Below are 23,290 nucleotides of genomic sequence, written 5' to 3'. Positions count from 1 at the left end.
GCTGATATATATCAGCGGGGTTTAGAGTTAAATCCAGAATTGTTTTAGAGTAATTTGATCGTGTAAATGACTGTGAGCCGCTAGCAATATTTCAGATGAAAGATGTGCGAAATATGATAGCGATCCTTTACGTCCTGCCACAACTGCCTCTGAGAACTCGACATGGAGCAAAACCACACCACCGCCACCCCCTCTGTGATACCGAGAGCTGGGCAGTTGCTACAGGTCTTAGCAAAACAGGAAATTTCATGTTTCCTTTGCTACTTTTAGCGACTGCTCTTAACGCACAACTTCTGTGAACCTACATACGAGCACTCGCACAACTGGGACTGATATACAATAAAAAAAGTCTGTACAAAGAGCAGGCTTGTAGTAGGTTGCTCCCAAAATCAAATCCAAGTCAATCAGTGTGACTATAACAAGTGTTAAATTCTTACCAGTAGTCGAGTATGGAGATTTTAAAGACGTGTTTGTGAAAGCTTTATGTATTTGAAACAAGGACATAATGACGTTTAATATATAGGGTAACCATATTCACACGTTTAAAAATCTGCGACTGAAAAACCCATGTTGATCGGCCACTACCGACGTCTATCATGGTTACAGACCAGATTTGAAATTTAACCTCACCTCACACATTAATATTTGACTATTAAATAAATGAAATTAACATTTAATATAGCTCTGTGCTAGAAAGAACAAGCTCATGAGTTTGATTGCCAGCGAACACATACCAATAAAATTCTCACCACGTTCTTTAACAGTTCTATAAGTGTTAGGATTAAATTTTTTAAAGTAATGTTAATGGAACATTCTAATAACTTCATTAATATTATATATACCTTCTCATAACGTTGAGAGAAAACGTTCTGAGATCAACATTCTCAGAGCAACATTCTACGTTTTAAGTAACATTTTTGTAACCTTTAAATAACATTCTAATCACAAGATTAGAATGGACATTTCAATGTTTTTAGAATTTTAAAAATAAACATTCAAACACAGTTATATTTTGGATAAAAATAACGTTTGTAGAGCACTGTAAGAAACGATTTTGTAATATTTACACTACCCGTCAAAAGTTTTTGAACAGTACGATTTTTGAGCAGAAAATCAGAATATTAGAATGATTTCTGAAGGATCATGTGACTGGAATCACAGGAATAAATAGACCAGAATAAAACAAATAGAAAACAGTTATTTTAAATTTCAGAATTTTACAGTTTTTGCTATACTTTGGATCAAATAAATGCAGGGCTGGTGAGCAGAAGAGTCTTTAAAAAAAACATTAAAAATCTTATTGTTCAAAATCTTTTTGATTGTGTAAATAATCATGACAAGAAAACATTTCAAAACAATGTTTGTTATAAAGAAAGTTTTTATAACCTAACTTTGTTAGGATATTGAAGTTCCTTAGAATCAAGCTTTTACTAAATGTATAAATGCATATCTAAAACATCATAACTGAAAGCATAACTGCAATATCTTTCACATTTACAAACTATCAAATAAGCAAACACTTTCATGCATTTCAATTATGATAAAATGAAATACATTCACATTTACAGACCAATATGGCCTAAATCTTTCACACTGATATCATATTTTTCTTCCGTTACGTCCAGTCCTCTAAAAGTAGCAACCTTTAAGAGCATATTTAATATGTCAGCCTTATATTAGCATGCTTCTCAATAAGGAGCCGGCCTCCAGCATCTCTTTTTAATAGCGCGAGGCAACATTCTTGGCTTAAAGGTGAGCATGTAAATGATGGATATACCCATAATGGAAACACTGACTGTTACAAAGAGAAGAATGTACCAAACAACAGACTCCTCATTGCTAGAACCACCACAATAGACGGCGTCCAAAAGCACGACCTTGTGACGCCTGTGGTTTAAGTCCAAACATGTAATCTCTGAGAGATCTACAATACTGATGTCTCTATTCTCCCCGAAGGTCCTGTACCAGTCTAAATGGCAACAGTTGAAAGCATTTCCATTCATATAAACAGTCTGCAGTCTTTGAGCTAACATGCCAGCATGTTGGGACGGGATGGTTGTCAACAAGTTATCCCTCAAGTCCAGAAGCTTCAGGTTTAATGCCATTAGAGATTCAGGAAGTTCTGGTAGTGAGTTTCTACCGATGTTTAAAAACTTCAAATGGCTGTATGGAGAGAAGTTGAAGTCTTGAAGACCGGTATTACCAAGTCCCAAATGCTGCAATGTGTTTGCGAGACCTTCCAGAGATTCCTGTTTGAGGTTCAAGTCTGGATTGTTGGAAAGTTCGAGATGGGTTAGTGGCGTGCCTTTGAACGCTGAAGACGGGATGTTCTGAATGCTACAGCTGGCAAGATAGAGCTGTTTTAGGGAAACAATATTAGTCCACACAAGACATCCTGAGGAACTTGGCAAGTAACACACGTCCACAGCGTTGTAACTCAGATCTAGTGTCCGAAGTTTTGGTAGACTGGCAAAAATCCTAGTTGGAAGGTTCTGAAGGTCATTTGCACTCAGATTGAGATGTGTGAGATTGTTCAGCTCGCTAACAGAACGTTGGCTTGCCTTCAGCTCGGTTAACCTGTTTCGACTAACGTCCAGTTCATAAAGGGTAACTGGTAGATCTTCAGCCGTCAAACTGAAGGACTGTAAACAGTTACTTCTCAGCCTCAGCCAGTAAAGATGCGGCATCTGTTGAACGAATCCCTGAGGGAAGTAGTTCACCTTGTTTTCACTTAAGTCCAAGAGCTCTACTGAGGAAAGATCACCGTGAAGGTTCTCGTTCCAGAGCTCTACTGTGACACTGCTTACATTTTGTGCCAAGTTGTAGTACTCAACACTAGTGGTCCAATTTGCACTGGTGTAATTTGATAAGTGCTGGTAAAAACCGACTCGATTGTTGGACAAGAGCAAAGTTCTTATTCGGTTTTTTGTCGGAAGGAATGGAAAGAACATCAAATGGTTGTCGGAGAGATCCAGCGTCTCCAACTGAAAGGTCTCAGTCAAGTTTTGATTGGTTATGAACCATTCGATGGAATTGTGGCTGGCGTTTAGGACCAGCAGTTGGGTCATTTCAAAGTTGACCAAACATGGTAAGCAGTTGAAGGCCAGGTTTAACCTCTGGAGCTTTGTCATGTGATCAAACGCTCCATCGATCTCAAACAACAAGTTTCTCTCGACGTTCAGCTCCCTGAGCTGATGAAGGTTTCTGAATGTTGACTCATCCAGCCTCAGCATGGTATTCCGTGACAAGTATAGAGACTCAAGCGAGGAGAGATTCTGTACCAGCACAGACACCATATCCTCCGACAGGCCATTACCCGAAAGATCAAGGGCTTTTAGCTGGGACAGAGAGCTTAAAGACTGGGCCAACTGCTTGTGTCCATTGTAAAGCTCGTTGTTAGCTAAATTGACGTTTTCTAAACGGGAAGTTTCAGAGAACACACTCTCTTCCACCGTCTTTAGCCAATTGTTCGCACAGCTGAACGTCCGTAGAAGAGGATACCTGGAGAGACAACCATCTTGAAGATTTAACAGAAGGTTCTTGTCTAAGAAGATCTCCTCAATTTGATGTGGTAAATGATCTGGTACGACGGAGAGCTGACAGCTGCTGCACAAAGCTGTGCTTTGGATCTTGAGACGTGAAGAGAGACAAAAAAAAAAAAAGAAGGAAAGACTGATTTAGATTATTTGTACACACAATGGAAAATAATTTAAATAATATCATAATGAGATTAATAATTTCCACTACAAGTCATTTGGAGCTCACGGAGAACATCAAAAATAGACAAACAAACAAATGTAGCCCACTTGTGGTTTGCTGTTTAGACTTGCACTAAAAGTCAAATGTTTTTGAACTGTAAGATTTTTAATGTTTTTGACGAAGCCTTTTCTGCTATTTGATCCAAAGTACAGCAAAACAGTAAATTCCTAAAATAGTTTTACTATTTAAAATAACAGTTTTTTATCTGAATATATTTTAAAACATAATTCATTTCTGTGATTACTCCAGTCTGATACTTCAGAAATCATATATATATAATAGAATAATATACTATGCTGATTTGCTGCTCAAAAACATTATTATTATGTTGAAAACAGCTGAGTAGAAATTTTTCAGGTTTCTTTGATGAATAGAAAGTTCAGAAGAACAGCATTTATCTGAAATAGAAATCTTTTGTAGCATTAAATGTCTTTATTATCAATTGAAACCATCCTTTTATTAAAGCTACATAAAACTATTATTATCTATAATTTCTTTTTTAAAAAATACTGACTCAAATCTTCTAAATGGTATAGGTTATAATGTTACAAAAGCTTTTTATTTCAGATAATTGCTGATCTTTTGATCTTTCTATTCATCAAAGAATCCTGAAAAAAAAAATTTTAATAGTGATAAAAAAAATAAAAATGTTTTTTTGAACAGCAAATAAGCATATTAGAATAATCTCTGAAGGATCATGTGACACTGAAGACGGAAATAATGATGCTGAAAATTCACCTTTGATGGCACAGGAATAAATTACATTTTAAAATATTTTCAAATAGCATTTTTTTTTTTAAATAGTAAAAATATTTCACAATATTACAGCTTTTACTGTATTTTGTATCTAATAAATTCAGGCTTGGTGGGCAGAAGAGAATTCTTTAAAAAACATTAAAAATCTTATTGTTCAACTTATAATAGTCTGTACGTGGTAAAAATGTTTAGTCAGTTAGCCTAAAAAAAAATTCTAAATGAAATGGTTTTATAAAATTTAAAATAACCTGATCAACCTGAATACATCAGGTTACGCCACAAGATAGCAACTGTAACGTCATACTTTAAGAACTTTAAAAACTTCTATGTAATACGCTTAAGCAATAAGTTTATTTCCCTTCCAGAGAATTATCATGCACATCAGTGTTGTTCATCTAGATGTATATGTACAGTCTTCCTTTTTCTCACATACCAGTCTGCAGGGGAAGATCTGCGGATGTCCTGAGACCGAAAGCAGGATGACCAGCAGCGGCACCACCGCGTGACAGAGCACGATGGACAAGCGATCGAACACCGGCATCTTAACATGATCACTGTGATAAAGTAATAAAACATCATGACCACAATTGTACATATATAATATTTATATATAGTGTCCATGTAAAGGTGCACTTACATAAATAAGTACTTTCAAAGTTTTAAAACATAATTTTGCAAATCCACTTGAAATTACACATTTCTGTTGCATCTAAATGTCATTTTTCTAATATAAAATGCATCTCAAATTCTTCCTTTAAGACACACTTTCAATTTTTATTTCATAACTGAAATTACTTTGACACCTAGTGGTCTACCTGTGGCAGGGACAGCGGAAATCTGTGGCTACAACTAACATGAATCTACTCCAGCCAACTGTAATACAGGTTATAAATCAGATCGAATAGGCACACGTTCTGTCACAGTCAATATTCGATATACAATGCACTAAAAACATTTGGACACTTAAGTCAAATTTAAAAAATCGTATTAGCGTCACTGCATTACCAAAAAACAAACTAAATGGCATTTATGCAAAAGAAAGATTCGTTGTGAGCTTAAATTAAATAAAAGTAGTTTTGGTATAAGTCTAAAAGGTCATTACTGAAAGATCTAAAAAGTCATTTGTAGATGCCAGTTGGTTTGATATTTTGTTATCTACTTTTTTTGACATTTTAAGTGTGCAAATACTTTTGGCTCCACTGTGCATCAAAAGTAAGTCACAAAAACTTGCAAGCAGTCAGAACGTTCGATCGCCACACAAATTGATAATATTGCGCACTTGAGTAAGATACGACAGGTGACTGTCCCTGTAATGAGTGTACTGAAAGTCATACCGAATCAAAAATAACCAGCTGGTATTAAACGTTCACCCTGTCCGTTTCATATTTACACACAATCTCACGTGGGTATAACGTGCACACTTACCCCAGTGGCCAGGATCGCGCCCTCCGCTCTTCTGTGAAGTTCACAGAAGACCATTACATCGGTTTGCGGGGAGGTTCTGTTGGCTTGGTCTCTCCGGAGATGCAAAGTACATCTGCATCTCTGCAATGTCTTTAGTAATTGCGGAAGCAAGCAAGCAACGGAAACGCAGTCACATGAAGGCAGCCAAGATCATAAATTTCACACACACTCAACACACGCACACTACAGGGTCAGAAATATGCACGTTAAAAATGTAAAAATCTACCACATCCCACAACAGCAAGAGTATTTCGGTTTCGGTAGACTAACGGAGCCTAGGAATGCGCGTGAAGCACATTGAATATTTCTTCCATAAAAAAAATTTGAAAAATATTGACGCGATAACCGTCATGCAAAAGGTGCAACAGCACCTGTAAAAAAAGTGTATGTTGCACAAACATTTCGACCTTATTTCTGTCTTGTTCAGACCACAAAACCTACCAAGTGAACACACCCAAAGCACCCACTACTGGTTTCACTCATCAGATACTACTCAAGAGGAAACCACCAAGAGCTCACACCCTTCCTGCTAGAAAGATGCAGGCCCATCACTTCTGCTCGTTGAAACTGTCGCGTTCTTCTCACAAGCTGTGCTATTGTGAAAACGTGTGAAAACGTTCCCGTGTGCCATATTGCTTCATTTACAAACACCTCTGCTGATAGCCATCAGCCTAAAAGTGATCTAGTTTGTGCAAGTACACACAATTAATTTGCTGACAGTAATGTACCTCCCCATAGCCTATTTTAATTTCTCTGCAGGCTAAATTGCATAGCAAATAAAAGATTATATTGTTACATCTTAAGTGAATAATAAGAATTAGGTTGTTTAGGGCTTCTAAGTGCAGTTATTAAAAAGTTAAAGAAAAAAGAAAAAAAGAAATACCATGTGGAAAGTTGGTCAACTGTGACCTGTTTTACAGAAGTAAACAAATGTGGTATGCATGCAGTTTTCACACAGATAAGGCATTTCAGTTTCTGAAGATAAGGACATTTGTGCTTATGCAAAACTCGATGCTAGCCTGTTGTGTATGGTTTCTACATGGTTGTAGTGCGTTGCTATGGGGTTGCTAGGTTGGTCGTCAATTTTGAGTCATTTTAGTGAATTATTTGGTTGCTAGAGTCATTTTTTGTGCAGTATAGTGTTTGCTACGGTGATCCGAATCCTTTTTAGTGTGCTCCATATGCGGTTGTTAGGGTGGCGAGTCCTTTTTAGTGCAACAGTGTTTTTTTAGTGCGTTGCTAAGGTGATCTGTGTCATTTATAGTGCATTTCTATATGGTTTTTATGGTGTTGAGTCGTTTTTAGTACTGTAGTTTTTTTTAGTGAGTCGCTAAGGTGATCCCAGTTGTTTTTAGTGCACCCCTATGCGGTTGTTAGGGCGTCGAGTCGTTTTAGTGCAGTAGTGTTTTTTAGTGCATTGCTAAGGTGATCCTAGTAGTTTTTAGTGCGTTTCTATGCAGTTGTTAGGGTGTTGAGTCGCTTTTAGTGCAGTAGTGTTTTTTTAAGTGCATTGCTAAGGTGATCCTAATAGTTTTTAGTGTGTTGCTAAGGTTATCCTAGTAGTTTTTAGTGCGCTCCATATGTGGTTGTTAGGGTGGCGAGTTGTTTTTAGTGCAACAGTGTTTTTTTAGTGCATTGCTAAGGTGATCTGTGTCATTTATAGTGCATTTCTATATGGTTTTTAGGGTGTTGAGTCGTTTTTAGTGCTGTAGTTTTTTTTAGTGAGTCGCTAAGGTGATCCCAGTTGTTTTTAGTGCACCCCTATGCGGTTGTTGGGGCGTCGAGTCGTTTTAGTGCAGTAGTGTTGTTTAGTGCGTTGCTAAGGTGATCCTAGTCATTTTTAGTGTGTTGCTAAGGTGATCCTAGTAGTTTTTAAAGGGGCGTCAATGCGATTGTTAGGGTGTTGAGTCGTTTTAGAGCAGTAGTGTTTTTTAGTGCATTGCTAAGGTGATCCTAGTAGTTTTTAGTGCGTTTCTATGCAGTTGTTAGGGTGTTGAGTCGTTTTAGAGCAGTAGTGTTTTTTAGTGCATTGCTAAGGTTATCCTAGTAGTTTTTAGTGCGTTTCTATGCAGTTGTTAGGGTGTTGAGTCGTTTTTAGTGCAGTAGTGTTTTTTTAAGAGCATTGCTAAGGTGATCCTAATAGTTTTTAGTGTGTTGCTAAGGTTATCCTAGTAGTTTTTAGTGCGGTCCATATGTGGTTGTTAGGGTGGCGAGTTGTTTTTAGTGCAACAGTGTTTTTTTAGTGCATTGCTAAGGTGATCTGTGTCATTTATAGTGCATTTCTATATGGTTTTTAGGGTGTTGAGTCGTTTTTAGTGCTGTAGTTTTTTTTAGTGAGTCGCTAAGGTGATCCCAGTTGTTTTTAGTGCACCCCTATGCGGTTGTTGGGGCGTCGAGTCGTTTTAGTGCAGTAGTGTTGTTTAGTGCGTTGCTAAGGTGATCCTAGTCATTTTTAGTGTGTTGCTAAGGTGATCCTAGTAGTTTTTTAAGGCGCTTCAATGCGATTGTTAGGGTGTTGAGTCGTTTTAGAGCAGTAGTGTTTTTTAGTGCATTGCTAAGGTGATCCTAGTAGTTTTTAGTGTGTTTCTATGCAGTTGTTAGGGTGTTGAGTCGTTTTTAGTGCAGTAGTGTTTTTTTAAGTGCATTGCTAAGGTGATCCTAATAGTTTTTAGTGTGTTGCTAAGGTTATCCTAGTAGTTTTTAGTGCGGTCCATATGTGGTTGTTTGGGTGGCGAGTCCTTTTTAGTGCAACAGTGTTTTTTTAGTGCGTTGCTAAGGTGATCTGTGTCATTTATAGTGCATTTCTATATGGTTTTTAGGGTGTTGAGTCGTTTTTAGTGCTGTAGTTTTTTTTAGTGAGTCGCTAAGGTGATCCCAGTTGTTTTTAGTGCACCCCTATGCGGTTGTTAGGGCGTCGAGTCGTTTTAGTGCAGTAGTGTTTTTTAGTGCATTTCTAAGGTGATCCTAGTAGTTTTTAGTGTGTTGCTAAGGTTATCCTAGTAGTTTTTAGTGCGTTTCTATGCAGTTGTTAGGGTGTTGAGTCGTTTTTAGTGCAGTAGTGTTTTTTTAAGTGCATTGCTAAGGTGATCCTAATAGTTTTTAGTGTGTTGCTAAGGTTATCCTAGTAGTTTTTAGTGCGCTCCATATGTGGTTGTTTGGGTGGCGAGTCCTTTTTAGTGCAACAGTGTTTTTTTAGTGCGTTGCTAAGGTGATCTGTGTCATTTATAGTGCATTTCTATATGGTTTTTAGGGTGTTGAGTCGTTTTTAGTGCTGTAGTTTTTTTTTGTGAGTCGCTAAGGTGATCCCAGTTGTTTTTAGTGCACCCCTATGCGGTTGTTAGGGCGTCGAGTCGTTTTAGTGCAGTAGTGTTTTTTAGTGCATTTCTAAGGTGATCCTAGTAGTTTTTAGTGTGTTGCTAAGGTTATCCTAGTAGTTTTTAGTGCGTTTCTATGCAGTTGTTAGGGTGTTGAGTCGTTTTTAGTGCAGTAGTGTTTTTTTAAGTGCATTGCTAAGGTGATCCTAATAGTTTTTAGTGTGTTGCTAAGGTTATCCTAGTAGTTTTTAGTGCGCTCCATATGTGGTTGTTAGGGTGGCGAGTTGTTTTTAGTGCAACAGTGTTTTTTTAGTGCGTTGCTAAGGTGATCTGTGTCATTTATAGTGCATTTCTATATGGTTTTTAGGGTGTTGAGTCGTTTTTAGTGCTGTAGTTTTTTTTAGTGAGTCGCTAAGGTGATCCCAGTTGTTTTTAGTGCACCCCTATGCGGTTGTTGGGGCGTCAAGTCGTTTTAGTGCAGTAGTGTTGTTTAGTGCGTTGCTAAGGTGATCCTAGTCATTTTTAGTGTGTTGCTAAGGTGATCCTAGTAGTTTTTAAGGCGCTTCAATGCGATTGTTAGGGTGTTGAGTCGTTTTAGAGCAGTAGTGTTTTTTAGTGCATTGCTAAGGTGATCCTAGTAGTTTTTAGTGCGTTTCTATGCAGTTGTTAGGGTGTTGAGTCGTTTTTAGTGCAGTAGTGTTTTTTTAAGTGCATTACTAAGGTGATCCTAATAGTTTTTAGTGTGTTGCTAAGGTTATCCTAGTAGTTTTTAGTGCGCTCCATATGTGGTTGTTAGGGTGGCGAGTTGTTTTTAGTGCAACAGTGTTTTTTTAGTGCGTTGCTAAGGTGATCTGTGTCATTTATAGTGCATTTCTATATGGTTTTTAGGGTGTTGAGTCGTTTTTAGTGCTGTAGTTTTTTTTTGTGAGTCGCTAAGGTGATCCCAGTTGTTTTTAGTGCACCCCTATGCGGTTGTTGGGGCGTCTAGTCGTTTTAGTGCAGTAGTGTTTTTTAGTGCATTGCTAAGGTGATCCTAGTAGTTTTTAGTGTGTTGCTAAGGTTATCCTAGTAGTTTTTAGTGCGTTTCTATGCAGTTGTTAGGGTGTTGAGTCGTTTTTAGTGCAGTAGTGTTTTTTTAAGTGCATTGCTAAGGTGATCCTAATAGTTTTTAGTGTGTTGCTAAGGTTATCCTAGTAGTTTTTAGTGCGCTCCATATGTGGTTGTTAGGGTGGCGAGTTGTTTTTAGTGCAACAGTGTTTTTTTAGTGCGTTGCTAAGGTGATCTGTGTCATTTATAGTGCATTTCTATATGGTTTTTAGGGTGTTGAGTCGTTTTTAGTGCTGTAGTTTTTTTTAGTGAGTCGCTAAGGTGATCCCAGTTGTTTTTAGTGCACCCCTATGCGGTTGTTGGGGCGTCGAGTCGTTTTAGTGCAGTAGTGTTGTTTAGTGCGTTGCTAAGGTGATCCTAGTCATTTTTAGTGTGTTGCTAAGGTGATCCTAGTAGTTTTTAAAGGGGCGTCAATGCGATTGTTAGGGTGTTGAGTCGTTTTAGAGCAGTAGTGTTTTTTAGTGCATTGCTAAGGTGATCCTAGTAGTTTTTAGTGCACTTCTATGCAGTTGTTAGGGTGCCGAGTGTAGTAGTGTTTTTTTAAGTGCAGCTCATTAGAACTTTGTGAGCACGTCATAAATAGTATGCAGATTTTTAGTGCGCTTTTATGCAGTTCTTAGGGTGTTGAGTCATTTTTAGTGCATTTCTAAGATGATCTGAGTCATTTTTAGTGCGCTTCTTTGTGGTTGTTAGGGTGTAGAGTCGTTTTTAGCGCTGTAGTGTTTTTTTTGTGCGTTGCTAAGGTAATCTGAATCATTTTTAGGGTGTTTCTATGGGGTTGTTAGGGTGTCAAGTCGTTTTTAGTGCTGTAGTGTTTTTTGTGTGTTGCAAAGGTGATCTGAATCATTTTAGGGTGTTTTTATGGGGTTGTTAAGGTGTCGAGTCACTTTTAGTGCTGTAGTGGTTTTTAGTTTGTTGCTAAGGTGATCCAAACCATTTTTAGCGCACTTCTTTTTATTAGGGTGTCGAGTCGTTTTTAGTGATGTAGTGTTTTTTTGTGTGTTGCAAAGGTGATCTGAATCATTTTTAGGGTGTTTCTATGCATTTGTTAGGGTGTTAAGTCATTTTTAATGCTGTAGTGTTTTTTGTTTTGTTGCTAAGGTGATCCAAGTCGTTTTTAGCGCACTTCTTTGTGGTTGTCAGGGTGTGGAGTTGTTTTTAGTGCTGTAGTGTTTTTAAGTGCGTTGCTAAGGTGATCTGAATCATTTTTAGGGTGTGCTTCTGTGTGGTTGTTGGGATGTGGAGTTGTTTTTAGTGTAGTAGTGTTTTTAGTGCGTTGCTAAAGTGATCCAGGTCATTGTTAGGGTGTTTCTATGGGGTTGTTAGGGTGATGAGTTATTTTTAGTGCAGTAAGTGTTTTGAGTGCATTGCTAAGGTGATCCTAGTCATTTTTAGTGAGCCTCTTTGTGGTTGTTAGGGTGTTGACTTGTTTTTAGTGTAGTAGCATTTTTAGTGCATTGCTAAGGTGATCCTAGTTGTTTTTAGTGTGATTCTATGTGGGTGTTAGGGTGTTGAGTCTTTTTAAGTGCAATGCTAAGGTGATCTGAATCATTTTTAGGGTGTGCTTCTCTGTGGTTGTTGGGGTGTGGAGTTGTTTTTAAGTGCATTGCTAAGGTGATCCAGGTCATTTTTAGTGTGTTTCTATGGGGTTGTTAGGGTGTCAAGTTGTTTATGGTGCCTTAGTGTTTTTTAGTGCGTTGCTAAGGTGATCCTTGTAGTTTTTAGTAAGCTTGTTTGTGGTTGTTAAGGAGTTGAACTGTTTTTTGTGCAGTAGTGTTTTTTGGTGCATTGCTAAAGTGATCTGAGTCGTTTTTTGTGCACTTCTTTCTGGTCGCTTGTTGCTTTATAGTGCGTTGCTATACAGTTGCTAGGGTGTCAAATAGTTTTAGTGCAGCGCTATGCACTAAGGTGATTTGAGTCATTTTGAGGGTGTTTCTATGTGGTTGTTTGTTCTTTTAGTGCACTTCTTTTTGGTTCTCAGTGTGTTGCTGTGGTGTTGAGTGGTTTTAGTGCAGTGCTAAGAGTGACAAGTTGTTTTTAGTGCAGTGCTATGCACTAAGGTGATTTGAGTCATTTTGAGGGTGTTTCTATGCGGTTGTTAGGACGTTGAGTCGTTTTTAGTGTAGTAGTGTGCATTGCTAAGGTGATCCGAGTTGTTTTTAATGCACTTCTTTTTGGTTCTTAGTGTGTTGCGTGGTTTTAGTGCAGTGCTAAGAGTGTCAAGTTGTTTTTAGTGCAGTATTGTTTTTTTAATGTGTTGCTAAGGTGATCCGAGTCATTTCAAGTGTACTTCTATGCAGTTGTTAGCATGTCCAGTTGTTTTAGTGCACTTCTTTCTGGTCTCAAAGCTATTTTTAGTTTGTTTTGCTATGCACTCGCTAAGGTGTTTTAAGTTTTAATATGTGTCTAATGCACTTGTTAAGGTGTTTCTAGGTCAGTAGTGTTCATATAAGAATTTTTACAAATATTTTTTACTCACAATTGTCATCTGATGAAATGTTTTTTATGTTTTTGAATTTGACATGAGTAGAAAAATGTATGAATGTGTAAAAACACTAGTGGATATAAGTTTTAAGATTTTATTAATTCACATGACTTTTCCAGGTCTATCAATCTCCAATTTATAATTAGGTTACTTTATATATTTAGATTTTCCAAGACAGTGGGAACCCTGGTTCTTCAAAAAAATAAAATAAGCCAATTTTTCATTGTTTTATCTTATTTTAAATAATTTTAAGTCATCAAAATGATGGAATTGTATTTTCCTGCCATTTTAGGCAACCCGCAGTAAACATACTAAACACTCACAGTGTTTAGCAGTGACTGTCAACCATTGTTTTGCCTTGTGGAGGAACTCAAGATGACGGATGCCACCTTGTGGTGAAATAACAACAATATGGGCTTTTCATGAATTCCTAGACACCAATATGATAGACTATTATACCACCAGATTACATTAATCCACATCAAGGGCAACAAAAGAACAGGCTGGGATACGTTCACAGTCTGGCACAATTTAGAGTTTATTTGGAGTCTCCTTAACCTCAGTTATAGCAAAGATAGACCTCAATAAATAAATACTATACACTTCTACATCACAGTTAAGATGTACAGTAACAAATGGAATAACGACATACTACCTTTGCCTCTCCTGAAAAATAATAATAAAAAACAGAGGAAGAGACTGGTATACTGCATGCAGATAACTGCTCTGGAAAAAAAAAAAAAAAAAAAAAACGGTAATATATCAGTACGTCGTTTTGGCATGTTTACTTCATGTCGTTTACCTACACGTACATTTTTGTATTTGTGTGCGACAGCTCGAGCCGTCCTCGTACTCGTATAGTAGCTTCTCGTTCCATGCGTGTGTAAAATGTTTGTAATGAATTAGAAAACTTTGCCACTTGTTTCTTCTGGTTTGGCTTCATTTTTTAACATTTCATAAAATAGTACAGCTGCTCCCTGTGCGATTTCATAAATTAGGTTAAAACCAGGTTAAAAAAAATGTCCCAGGTCTTCAAAAAGGATTAAAAGCAAATAGATGTTCAACTGAAATCCGCAGTTGTGTGTTGGACATCCATCAACAAGCCCGCCACCAACCACCAATTTCCCAATTTTTTGAGTCCAGATGTGAAAAGCCAAGAGTCTTATCTATGTCAAGCAGCAGTTCCTATGATGCTCTCCGGTTCTAGTAGTGGCACCAAGGTCCTACTTATCCATCCAGGGGTCTCCCCAGATACACCATAGTCACTTCAGTGTTCCCATAGACGGCTGACACAGCTGGAAACAGGCATGTTTTGGGCAGCCCTCGGAACGCCACTCCAAGGAACTCAAAACCTCGCTCAAAGGCTAGTGTCTTATCATCCATGTCCAGGATTACACGTATTCTCTCCCCGATCTGAAAAACAAATACAAATGTATTATAGATATTTAGCTTTATAAAATTACAGTTAAAACACTGATGTCACATGGACTATTTTGTTGATGTTCTTGGTACCTTTCTTGACCTTGAACGTGGTAGAACCCTTGCTGTCTATGGAGGGTCATAAAGCTCTCAGATTTAATCAGAAATATCTTAATTTGTGTTCCGAAGACGAACTAAGGTCTTGCGGGTTCGGAAAAACATGAAGGTGAGTAATTAATGACAGAATTTTCATTTTTGGCTGAACTATCCCTCTGTAACCATTTACAAAAGTTGGGAAGTGATGCATAGTATTTTAAAATCTATTACGATTTTAGAAGTCGTGTGCTGTATTCTAGTCTTTTGCAGCAATGAAATAGCTTTGTACAAACAGCATTTGATAGTTTAGACTAAAGCTTTGGCAGAGATTCTCATCGAATAATGGATAATCTGGTGGATAATAGTGTTTTTTCCATTTGTGCCAAAAATCATTAGGATATTCAGTAAAGATCATGTTCCATGAAGATATTTTATAAATCCCTAACGTAAATATATTGAAACTTAATTTTGATTAGTAATATGCATGGCTAAGAACTTCATCTGGACAACTTTAAAGGCGATTTTCTCAATTTTTTGCACATTTAGACTCCAGATTTTCAAATAGTTGTATCTCGACCAAATATCGTCCTATCCAAACAAACCATACATCAACTGATGTATAAATCTTACTTATTATTAAAAAAAAAAATGACTGGTTTATGGACCAGGGCCATATTTTGGAGCTTGTGGTCACTTTAAATGTTGTAATGACTGCACAAAGAGCTGCACAAAATTATTCTAAATATCTCCTTTTCACAGAAGAGATTACATGTTTAGAAACAGTGTTTTCATTCCCATTTTTCGAGGTAAATTATTTCATTATTTATAAATGAACATTTAATACATTGAAAGTCTGACATAATTTAACTTCATGACATTTCTCTCTTCTGTTTTTAGCTTTTCTGTGAAACACAAGAATGTCTGAATGTTTGAAGACTATTTCAGCTGTTGTCCTTCTTATGAAAGTCAGTGACCTTCAATAATCCAAAAAGGACATAAAGGTAACGTAAAACTAATTCATATGACTTGGCTGGTATATTGTAAGTTATTTTGTATGATAAACAGAATTGTACACAATTTTCAACTTCAGATCAAATCAAAACATTGATATATGCACACATGAAGAAGTTCTGACACAACTGATGCACTATAGGCTATGTTTTCTTTGTTTTCTATTATAGTGTATGGATTTTGTAATCGAGCATTGGAGTCTGATAGCGTAAAAGTGGTCAGCTTTGACCACTGAGTGTCCAACATTTCACACTTAGTCTTTTCAGTTAAATGGACAGTTCACCCAAAAATTAAAATCCTGTCATTAATTACGCACCCTTATGTTGTTCCAATACCTTAAGACCTTTGTTCATCTTTAGAACACAAGTGAAGATACTTTTAAAGAAATCTGAGAGATGTCTGACCCGGCATAGACAGCAATGCAACTACCACGTTCAAGGCCCAGAAAGGTAGTAAGGACAGTTAAAATAGTCCATGTGTAGTCCAAATGGTCCAAAATAGTGGTTCTGCCGTACTGTTACAAAGCTACGAGAAAACTTTCTGTGTGCAAAGAAAACAAAAATAACGACAGCAATTTATTCTCTTTCCTGTCAATACCTTTCTGGGCCTTGAACGTGTCAGTTGCTGTCTATGCAGAGTCAGAAAGCTTATGGATTTCATTAAAAATATCTTCATTTGTGTTCCGGAGATGAACAAAGGTCTTACGGGTTTGGAACAAAATGAGAATCAGTAACTGATGACAGAATTTTCATTTTTGGGTGAATTAACCCTTTAATTAAATGCAGTGTGAACACACTAATTACACTCTTTATACTACAAAATGGCATAGAATAGTGCATAAATATGCACTATTCTAAAAACTACATCAAACATGAAAAGCCTAAAGCCCAAACCTAAAGCAACCTCTTTTATGTTTTGCAGAAGAAAGTCAATCATACAAGTTTGGAATGACATGTGAGTAAATGATGACAGAATTTATTTTTAGGTGAACTGTCCTTTGAAATGGCATGATTTGTTTTATACAGTATATTCTCAAGCTACCTGGTATTTTGGTGCGTTGTTGCACTGGGGGAAGTTGCCGTTGACCTCTCCGTTGTGAAGCAGGTTGTTGTCTACTAGATTCCATCCCCAGCTCTGGTCATCGCTGCCTAGAAGCGCCACGTAGCCCTGGCACTGCATGGGAGCCCTCTTGGTCGCGATGCCGATCACCGCCACCGTGCCAAGAGGACCCTCCCACCAGATCTCCCAGGCGTGCCGGCCCTCCGAGAAGCCGATCTTCCCGCGGGCACCATCTGTGCTTTGGGCGATGGGGTTGCGGTGAAGAGTGAACCCGTTTTTCTTTATATACACATTCCTGGAGCAGTCATGGGAGCTCAGAGCGTGCTGGAAAGACTTCAGCTGAGGACAGAAGAAAACGAAAGTTACGCCAAACTTACCTCCAATAAAATGTTATCTAGAATGAGATGGTAATACTATGATACCACACTGTCTCTATCAGTGCTGGGAAGGTAACTTTGGAAATGTAATAGGTTACATATTGCAAGTTACTTTATTTACAATGCAGTAAGTTGTGCAACTATTTTAATTATTTAATTAATATAACTGATTACGTTTTTTGATTACTTTCTAAATTTCTGTCAAATGTTTTCAACTGTTAATCAGTTCTCAGACAGGTTGTAGCCTAAAGCTTTTTCTGCTCACCAAGCCTGCATTTATTTGACCAAAAATACAGCAAACGCAGTAATATTTTGAAATATTATCAAATTAGCAGTCTTCAGTGTCACACGATCCTTCAGAAATCATTCCAGTATGACATTTTTATTATTACCAATATATTTAAAACAGTTGAGTACATTTTTTTATGCTCTTTGATGAATAGAAAGATCCAAGATCAACATTTATCTGAAATAAAAAGCTTTTGTAACATTATAGACTATAACATTCAAAAACTTTTGGGAAGGAAATGATAGAAATCAATACTTTTATTTAGTAAGGATGCTTTAAATTAATTAAAAGTGATGATAAAGACATTTATAATGTTGCAGATAAATGCTGTTCTCCTGAACTTTCTATTCAAGAAACCTGAAAAAAAAACACTACTCAGCTGTTTCAACCTAATAATACTAATAAATGACTAATAAAAAATAAGCAGCAAATTAGAATTTTAGAATGATTTCTGAAGAATCATCCGACTGGAGTAATGATGCTAAAAATTCAGCTTTGAAATCACAGGAATAAATTAAATTTTAAAACATATTCAACTAGAAATCAGTTATTTTAAATAGCAAAAATATTTCAAAATTGTACTGTTTTTGCTGTACCTTGGATCAAATAACTGCAGGTTTGGTGAGCAGAAGAGATTTATTTAAAAACATTAAAAATCTTACTGTTCAAAAACTTTTGACTGGTTATGTGCATGTTCAAAAAAAAGCATGGTAATACTACGGTTTATTTATTTGGTTGTTTTATGCCATATCAGCATCTATTCTAGTGTCAAGGACTGGGTAAAACAACTTAAAATAGGTGAATAAAATTATTAAACGTATTTAGAAATACCATGGTGTTTTTGCATGTTCAAAACACCATGGTGGTGGCAACGTAAATGTCTAATAAAACACGATAGTACCATGGTACGTTTTGTAACCGTGATGATAGAGGCTTTTAATAATTAAGTGATTTTAAACGACCAATTTTCTGTAGCTCTGTGTCTATAAATTGCATGCAAGCTATTGATGTTACAGTATTTGGGTCCAATATTTACAAATGACGTCATACATTGGAGACCATTTGCACTGTTCTGACGGTCACCTACTAACATAACTGTATTCATAAAAATATTTAATATGTTTGTTAATCAAAACATAAAAGCAAATAACACAAAATCTAGTCTATTTAATAAAAAAAATAAATTTTTAGAAATGCACATTGACACGATGCATGCTTTTAAGCACTGCATTACTGATTCAATTAATGAAAATAAATTAATAACATATGAACTGATTGTAACAATCTTACTTTTGATTTATATGAAGCCAGGTTGCAGAGGATATCAGAACGCAGCGCTTCTTCACTGAGCGAGCGGGCGCACAGACTCCGCCACACCTCGCTGTTTTCATCCGCCAGACAGTTGTACCAGTGCCAGCAAACGAGCGAGCAGTTCATGAGATCCGGCAGCTCCAGATATGACAATACATGCTCGAGAACTCGGGTGGGTAACCGGCCCGCGATGCCCGATCCTCCGCCTAATAATGCGGCAGAACCGGCGCCCGACGAGGAGGAGCAGCAGCCCGCGGCGGCAGCGCCCAGCCCCGCAGACTGCGCCCCTCCACCGGCCCCTGCGCCAGACATGTCAAACTCCTCCGCTGAAAGCAATCGTTATTACAACCGCACAGCCGGATCGCACAGCGGGTCAGAACCCCACCGAGGTCCCGCGAAACGCTTTCGGCTGACACATCTCCCGGTGTTATTGCAGTTGCGGCCAAATGGATCAAAATCTAAGCTATGTGACTATTGTAAAGGTCCTGGACGGCGTGCGGTCAACAAATCCGAGTTCAATAACCAGAATCGATTGTTCGAAAGTATATCGTTCAACGAAGTCGCTTTATAAATTAATATTAATGATCCACTTATGGAATGTAACACGTTGTACGTGCTACTCTTTCTGTTTCTGTTTCACAATAATGATGATTCATTCTTGAAAGTCGGATTTGTTCAGTGAATTGATTGAACTGGTCCACAAAGCCGTTTGAACGATTCGTTCGCTTTTTGAGTCTCAACTGACTCGTTGAATCGACTCTTTTGAACAGGTCTTATTTCGAATCATTTGGAGTGAATCGAAGATTTAACCAATGAAACCATATGTAAATTAGCAACAAAAAAGCAGAAATATTTAATATAAAATATTCTGTGAATAAAAGACTGTATTGGGTTAAATGGGATTATATGACTATGAAATATAATTCAAATTATAATTCGTTTTTTAAAATCCTGTACGAATTGTTTAAAAGAACCGAATCGCCGAAATGAGCCTACTATTACTCTTTTTTATTATACACTTCTTTAAGGACCTCGCAGTTGGCTAGATTACGTCTGCAAGGGAGGGGGAAATGTGACGTTACAGGAAAGACCACTAGAGAGCGCCGTTTAATTTACAATTCTGTAAATATATCAAACAAACACAATTATACTGTTATTATAATCTAATATAAATTCACATTTTGATACATAATATAATTTAAAAGTATTATTAAATATGTTTTTAAATTAATATAAAGGCTAGCCATTGCTGATTAAATGTTTAAAATTAAATAAAAGAGACATTAACTCACATGAGGTGAATTAGTTTATTATAAAAAGGAGAAAAAGATCATATGCATGGTTTATGTAGCCTAGTACATGCCTTCAGTGTGTTTCTCAGAAAAACAGCAGCTGGGGTTTGCAATTATTTTACTTCCTAAATGGCCTATTGTTAATTATTAACTATTATTAAACCTCTAGGGTTATTTAGTGGCTTAAACTGACAAGGGCTAGTGATGTAATTTAATCTTAACACTTAAAAAAAGATAAGATGTCCTGATATTCTGTGATATTTTATAGGATGTGCTGTTTTTTCACCTTGGTTATGTAACTGTCTGTATGATTCATTGCTGTTGCTTGAATGCTGTCATGCCTGATGGATCATTAGCTCCATACACAGGGTAAGGTAGTGAATGCTTATATTTTCCCCAGAGGAAGATGAGTATATCAGAAGTAGCCGACATCTACTACAGTGGGTTTAATGGGTTTATTTATGCATACAAGTTTAAATATTGTAAAGTCAATGTTTTCATATTCTGTGGCTGTTGGGCCGGATTGACTGGTTGACGGCGTACGATGTATGCTGCTTTATGTAAACCACCACCACTATATGCTGAGGGTGGGATGACAGTATTAGTGCGACTGTATTGACTATAAATAAGGGAGTAAATATGATTATGCTCCTGAGCTGTGAGCAGGGTAAACCATTTAAACTTTTTCGTCTGCTGCATTGCTTTTGTTTTTATTTTTCTGGTATTTTAGTGTGGTTGATCATGCAAAATAAACCAATAGTTATCATTTATTTATTACTGCTAACTAAAACTAAAACCATAAAAATATTTTCATTACTTGACATAATATAAACATTAACTGAAATAAAATAAAACATAAAAAACTTTAAAATGTAATTTAGTTATTTTATTAAAAATAACTATTTATTTATTTATTTTTAAAAAATAAAATTATTTATTTAAAAATTAGTTATTTACTTAAAATGTAAAACATTAAAAAATAATAATAATAAAAATGATAAACTTTTAACTAAAAAAAGAAAAAGTTTTAAAGCTTAAGCTTTGTGCTCGCTTTATACAGATCCTGTATAAAGTAACACTAAAAAGCAGCCACTAGATGGATCAAATACCTTTCCAAATCAGCCTTCCCTTCGATTTCTAATCTTGAGCAGCTATTTTAATTTCCCTAGTGATTCGTGATAACCTTAAATATCATATATGAACAGTAAATTCAGGAAAATTATTTATATACTCCAAAAGAAGAGAAGCCTTGTATATCAATAAATCGTCCATAGTGTACGTACACCTGTTGTTAGAGGGTGGAGACCAAGGCCCCGCCTCTTTTCTCACCGGGACCAATCAGAAGTTATAATTCCGCTAGAGGGCGGGGCGAAGCCGAGCGGAATGTGAAGCGCACTTTAGACGGCATTATTTCGGTTTACGGGACAGGAGCGATAGAGCAGACCGGGGATTTAACGGTATTTCGGATATATTGTGGTTTCCAGTGTACCTGCATATCTGTGCAATGATCGAGATATGCTCCTCAAGTAAGTATGCGTGTTTTAATTTCATATTTTATATAACTAAATTGCTTAAACTGGTAGGAATTTGATTAAATAGCTTTGTTTGAAGAACTACTGCCTATTTTCAATAGAAACTGAGGTGCTAGATGTCGCATTAAAAGCACTGACACAGAAAAAGTTAAACAAATGTACAACTTTTGAGTTAGTTTGTGGATAGTTTCATAAAAGTGTTCTCCTAACATTCATTACAGTCTTTTAAAGAAATGTTGTGTTGTTCAGTCTGTGTTAGAATTTACTCGTTTTATGTGATTGTTTTATTCTTTCAGTGCATCGTTATTTCACTTTATTTCAGTGAAGGTAGACTATGGTATTTAAATTTCAGTGTTTTTTTAGTTAGGGGCATTTAAGGAGTGCATTTAGGTAGAAATTGTGTTGTGGATTTGTCATTCTGTGTTTTGGTTGTTGCTGAAGAAGCTTTAGACATGCTAACACAAGAAGTTACATAGAAGTCAATTCATGTTTCCTTCTTAAAATTCTCAAATAGTGACCCGTTTGGCAATGACATGAAGCAACTAATGTAAACATGTTATATTAATGATATTTCTGATCTTTAAACTGTCTTTCTGCTCATCTGTCACTTCTCAGTTTCATCATAACTCAACAGAAACCTTTTTAGGAGAAAACAGTTGCTCTGTAAAACAATTAGTGTGATGGTAATGACAGCAACATTAAACTGTTAACATAAACACCAGTTATGCATGAAAATTGCAAAGCAGTATTTCCATGAAAATGTCTGGGTAAATGTTACCGTTTCTGTGAAGTTCTGACTTTATTTTTATAATGTGATTAGTAGATTTTAATACTTAAGACTTTATTTATACAGAATAACTTGCTTGGCTGGATCTTGTTTTGGTGGAAAAATAGATGTTTGGAATTCGTTTTTACTAACCTTGTTTTATCTCCTTTCTTATGAATAAGAGCAACAGGTTTATTTACAATCCACAGTGTGAGTTCTTTCAAAAATGAGGGAAATCTTAAAGATAAAGTGAGATGTTGCTTCATTTTTAATCTCTGAAGTTTGTCATTTGGCTTTCCTTAAAATGTTTTATCTTGAGCAAAGTTTAGACACTGGAATTGTATTTACCTATATTTTTAAGCACTTGCTATAAAGATTGCAAGTCTTATACACCACCAGTCAAAAGTTTTTGAACAGTAATATTTGTAATGTTTTTTAAGTCTCTTCTACTCACCAAGCCTGCATTTATTTGATTCAAAATACAGAAAAAGCAGTAATATTGTGAAATATATTTTACTATTTAATATAACTGCTTTCTATTTGAATATATTTTAAAATATAATTTATTCCTGTGATCAAATCTACATTTTTAGCATCATTACTCCAGTCTTCAGTGTCACATCCATTAGAAATCATTCTAATATGCTGATTTGCTGCTCAAAAACATTTATTATTATTATGTTGAAAACAGCTGAGTAGATTTTTTTCAGGTTTCTTTGATGACTAGAAAGGATCATGTGACTGCAGTAATGATGCTAAAATTTCAGCTTTGAAATCACAGGAATAAATTACATTTTAAAATATATTCGAATAGAAATCAGATATTTTAAATAATAAAAATATTTCAAAATTTTGCTGTTTTTTTCTGTACTTTGGATCAAATAAATACAGGCTTGGTGAACAGAACACTAAAAATCTGTTCAAAAACATTTGACTGGTTGTGTATGTGAAACAATACAGTCGGATAGAGAGGTTTAAAGCGAAATAAAGACTTTTCCCAAGCTTTTCCTAAGCCTCAGGTCACAGTCAAATTATGCTTTTGAAATTCCAGGTTTGCTTGTAACTAATATCCCCATCCCAAACCATATCCCTTTAAGTCGTTTGAAGGTTTCTTTATTTGAGATGTAAATCACTGTTAGGGCTCAGTGAAGGCTAAACCAATTTGGTGTGTAAAACATCCCTATTAGAGCACAGCTTAAATTTCCCCATGTGTATGTGCGGTAAAGTCCAGCAAATAGAAGTGTTTTTGTCTT

The 23,290-nt window shown here is 36.3% G+C and overlaps 3 protein-coding genes across 3 annotated transcripts in view; 1 reads left to right on the top strand and 2 right to left on the bottom strand.

Annotated features, from left to right (window-relative positions):
- Nucleotides 1-1,360: 1,360 nt before the first annotated feature.
- nrros (negative regulator of reactive oxygen species) lies at nucleotides 1,361-6,406 on the bottom strand. Its single transcript, XM_051098647.1, has 3 exons — nucleotides 5,941-6,406; nucleotides 4,949-5,069; nucleotides 1,361-3,629 (listed from the first exon to the last, which is right to left on the bottom strand). Exons 2-3 carry the CDS (start codon nucleotides 5,054-5,056, stop codon nucleotides 1,689-1,691), a joined length of 2,049 nt encoding a protein of 682 aa, XP_050954604.1. The 5' UTR covers nucleotides 5,057-5,069; nucleotides 5,941-6,406; the 3' UTR covers nucleotides 1,361-1,688.
- A 6,998-nt stretch (nucleotides 6,407-13,404) lies between these two features.
- Nucleotides 13,405-19,073, bottom strand: fbxo45 (F-box protein 45). Its single transcript, XM_051097528.1, has 3 exons — nucleotides 18,427-19,073; nucleotides 16,453-16,809; nucleotides 13,405-14,298 (listed from the first exon to the last, which is right to left on the bottom strand). The coding sequence occupies exons 1-3, from the start codon at nucleotides 18,757-18,759 to the stop codon at nucleotides 14,113-14,115; spliced, it is 876 nt and encodes a 291-aa protein (XP_050953485.1). The 5' UTR covers nucleotides 18,760-19,073; the 3' UTR covers nucleotides 13,405-14,112.
- Nucleotides 19,074-21,159: 2,086 nt separating this feature from the next.
- The window catches only part of arhgap29a (Rho GTPase activating protein 29a), a 54,974-nt gene continuing 52,843 nt past the window's right edge, over nucleotides 21,160-23,290 (top strand). The window contains exon 1 of the mRNA XM_051098152.1: nucleotides 21,160-21,265. The gene's annotated coding sequence lies outside the window, so the exon portion shown is untranslated. The remainder of the gene's footprint in view (nucleotides 21,266-23,290) is intronic.

The sequence above is a fragment of the Labeo rohita genome, chromosome 24 (assembly GCF_022985175.1).
Source record: "Labeo rohita strain BAU-BD-2019 chromosome 24, IGBB_LRoh.1.0, whole genome shotgun sequence".
In the NCBI taxonomy this organism is placed as follows: Eukaryota; Metazoa; Chordata; class Actinopteri; order Cypriniformes; family Cyprinidae; genus Labeo; species Labeo rohita.
Note: the sequence above shows the minus strand (reverse complement) of the source record. Positions and strands in the feature narration are given on the sequence as shown.

Excerpts from the sequence above, each read along its gene's own strand:
- nrros (XM_051098647.1), bottom strand. The coding sequence starts at position 5,056 with ATGCCGGTGTTCGATCGCTTGTCCATCGTGCTCTGTCACGCGGTGGTG. Across the intron at positions 3,630-4,948 it reads AGATCTTCCCCTGCAGACTG|ATCCAAAGCACAGCTTTGTG; the intron begins GTATGTGAGAAA and ends TCACGTCTCAAG.
- fbxo45 (XM_051097528.1), bottom strand. The coding sequence starts at position 18,759 with ATGTCTGGCGCAGGGGCCGGTGGAGGGGCGCAGTCTGCGGGGCTGGGC. Across the intron at positions 16,810-18,426 it reads TGGCTTCATATAAATCAAAA|CTGAAGTCTTTCCAGCACGC; the intron begins GTAAGATTGTTA and ends TTCTGTCCTCAG. Across the intron at positions 14,299-16,452 it reads ACAACGCACCAAAATACCAG|ATCGGGGAGAGAATACGTGT; the intron begins GTAGCTTGAGAA and ends TTTGTTTTTCAG.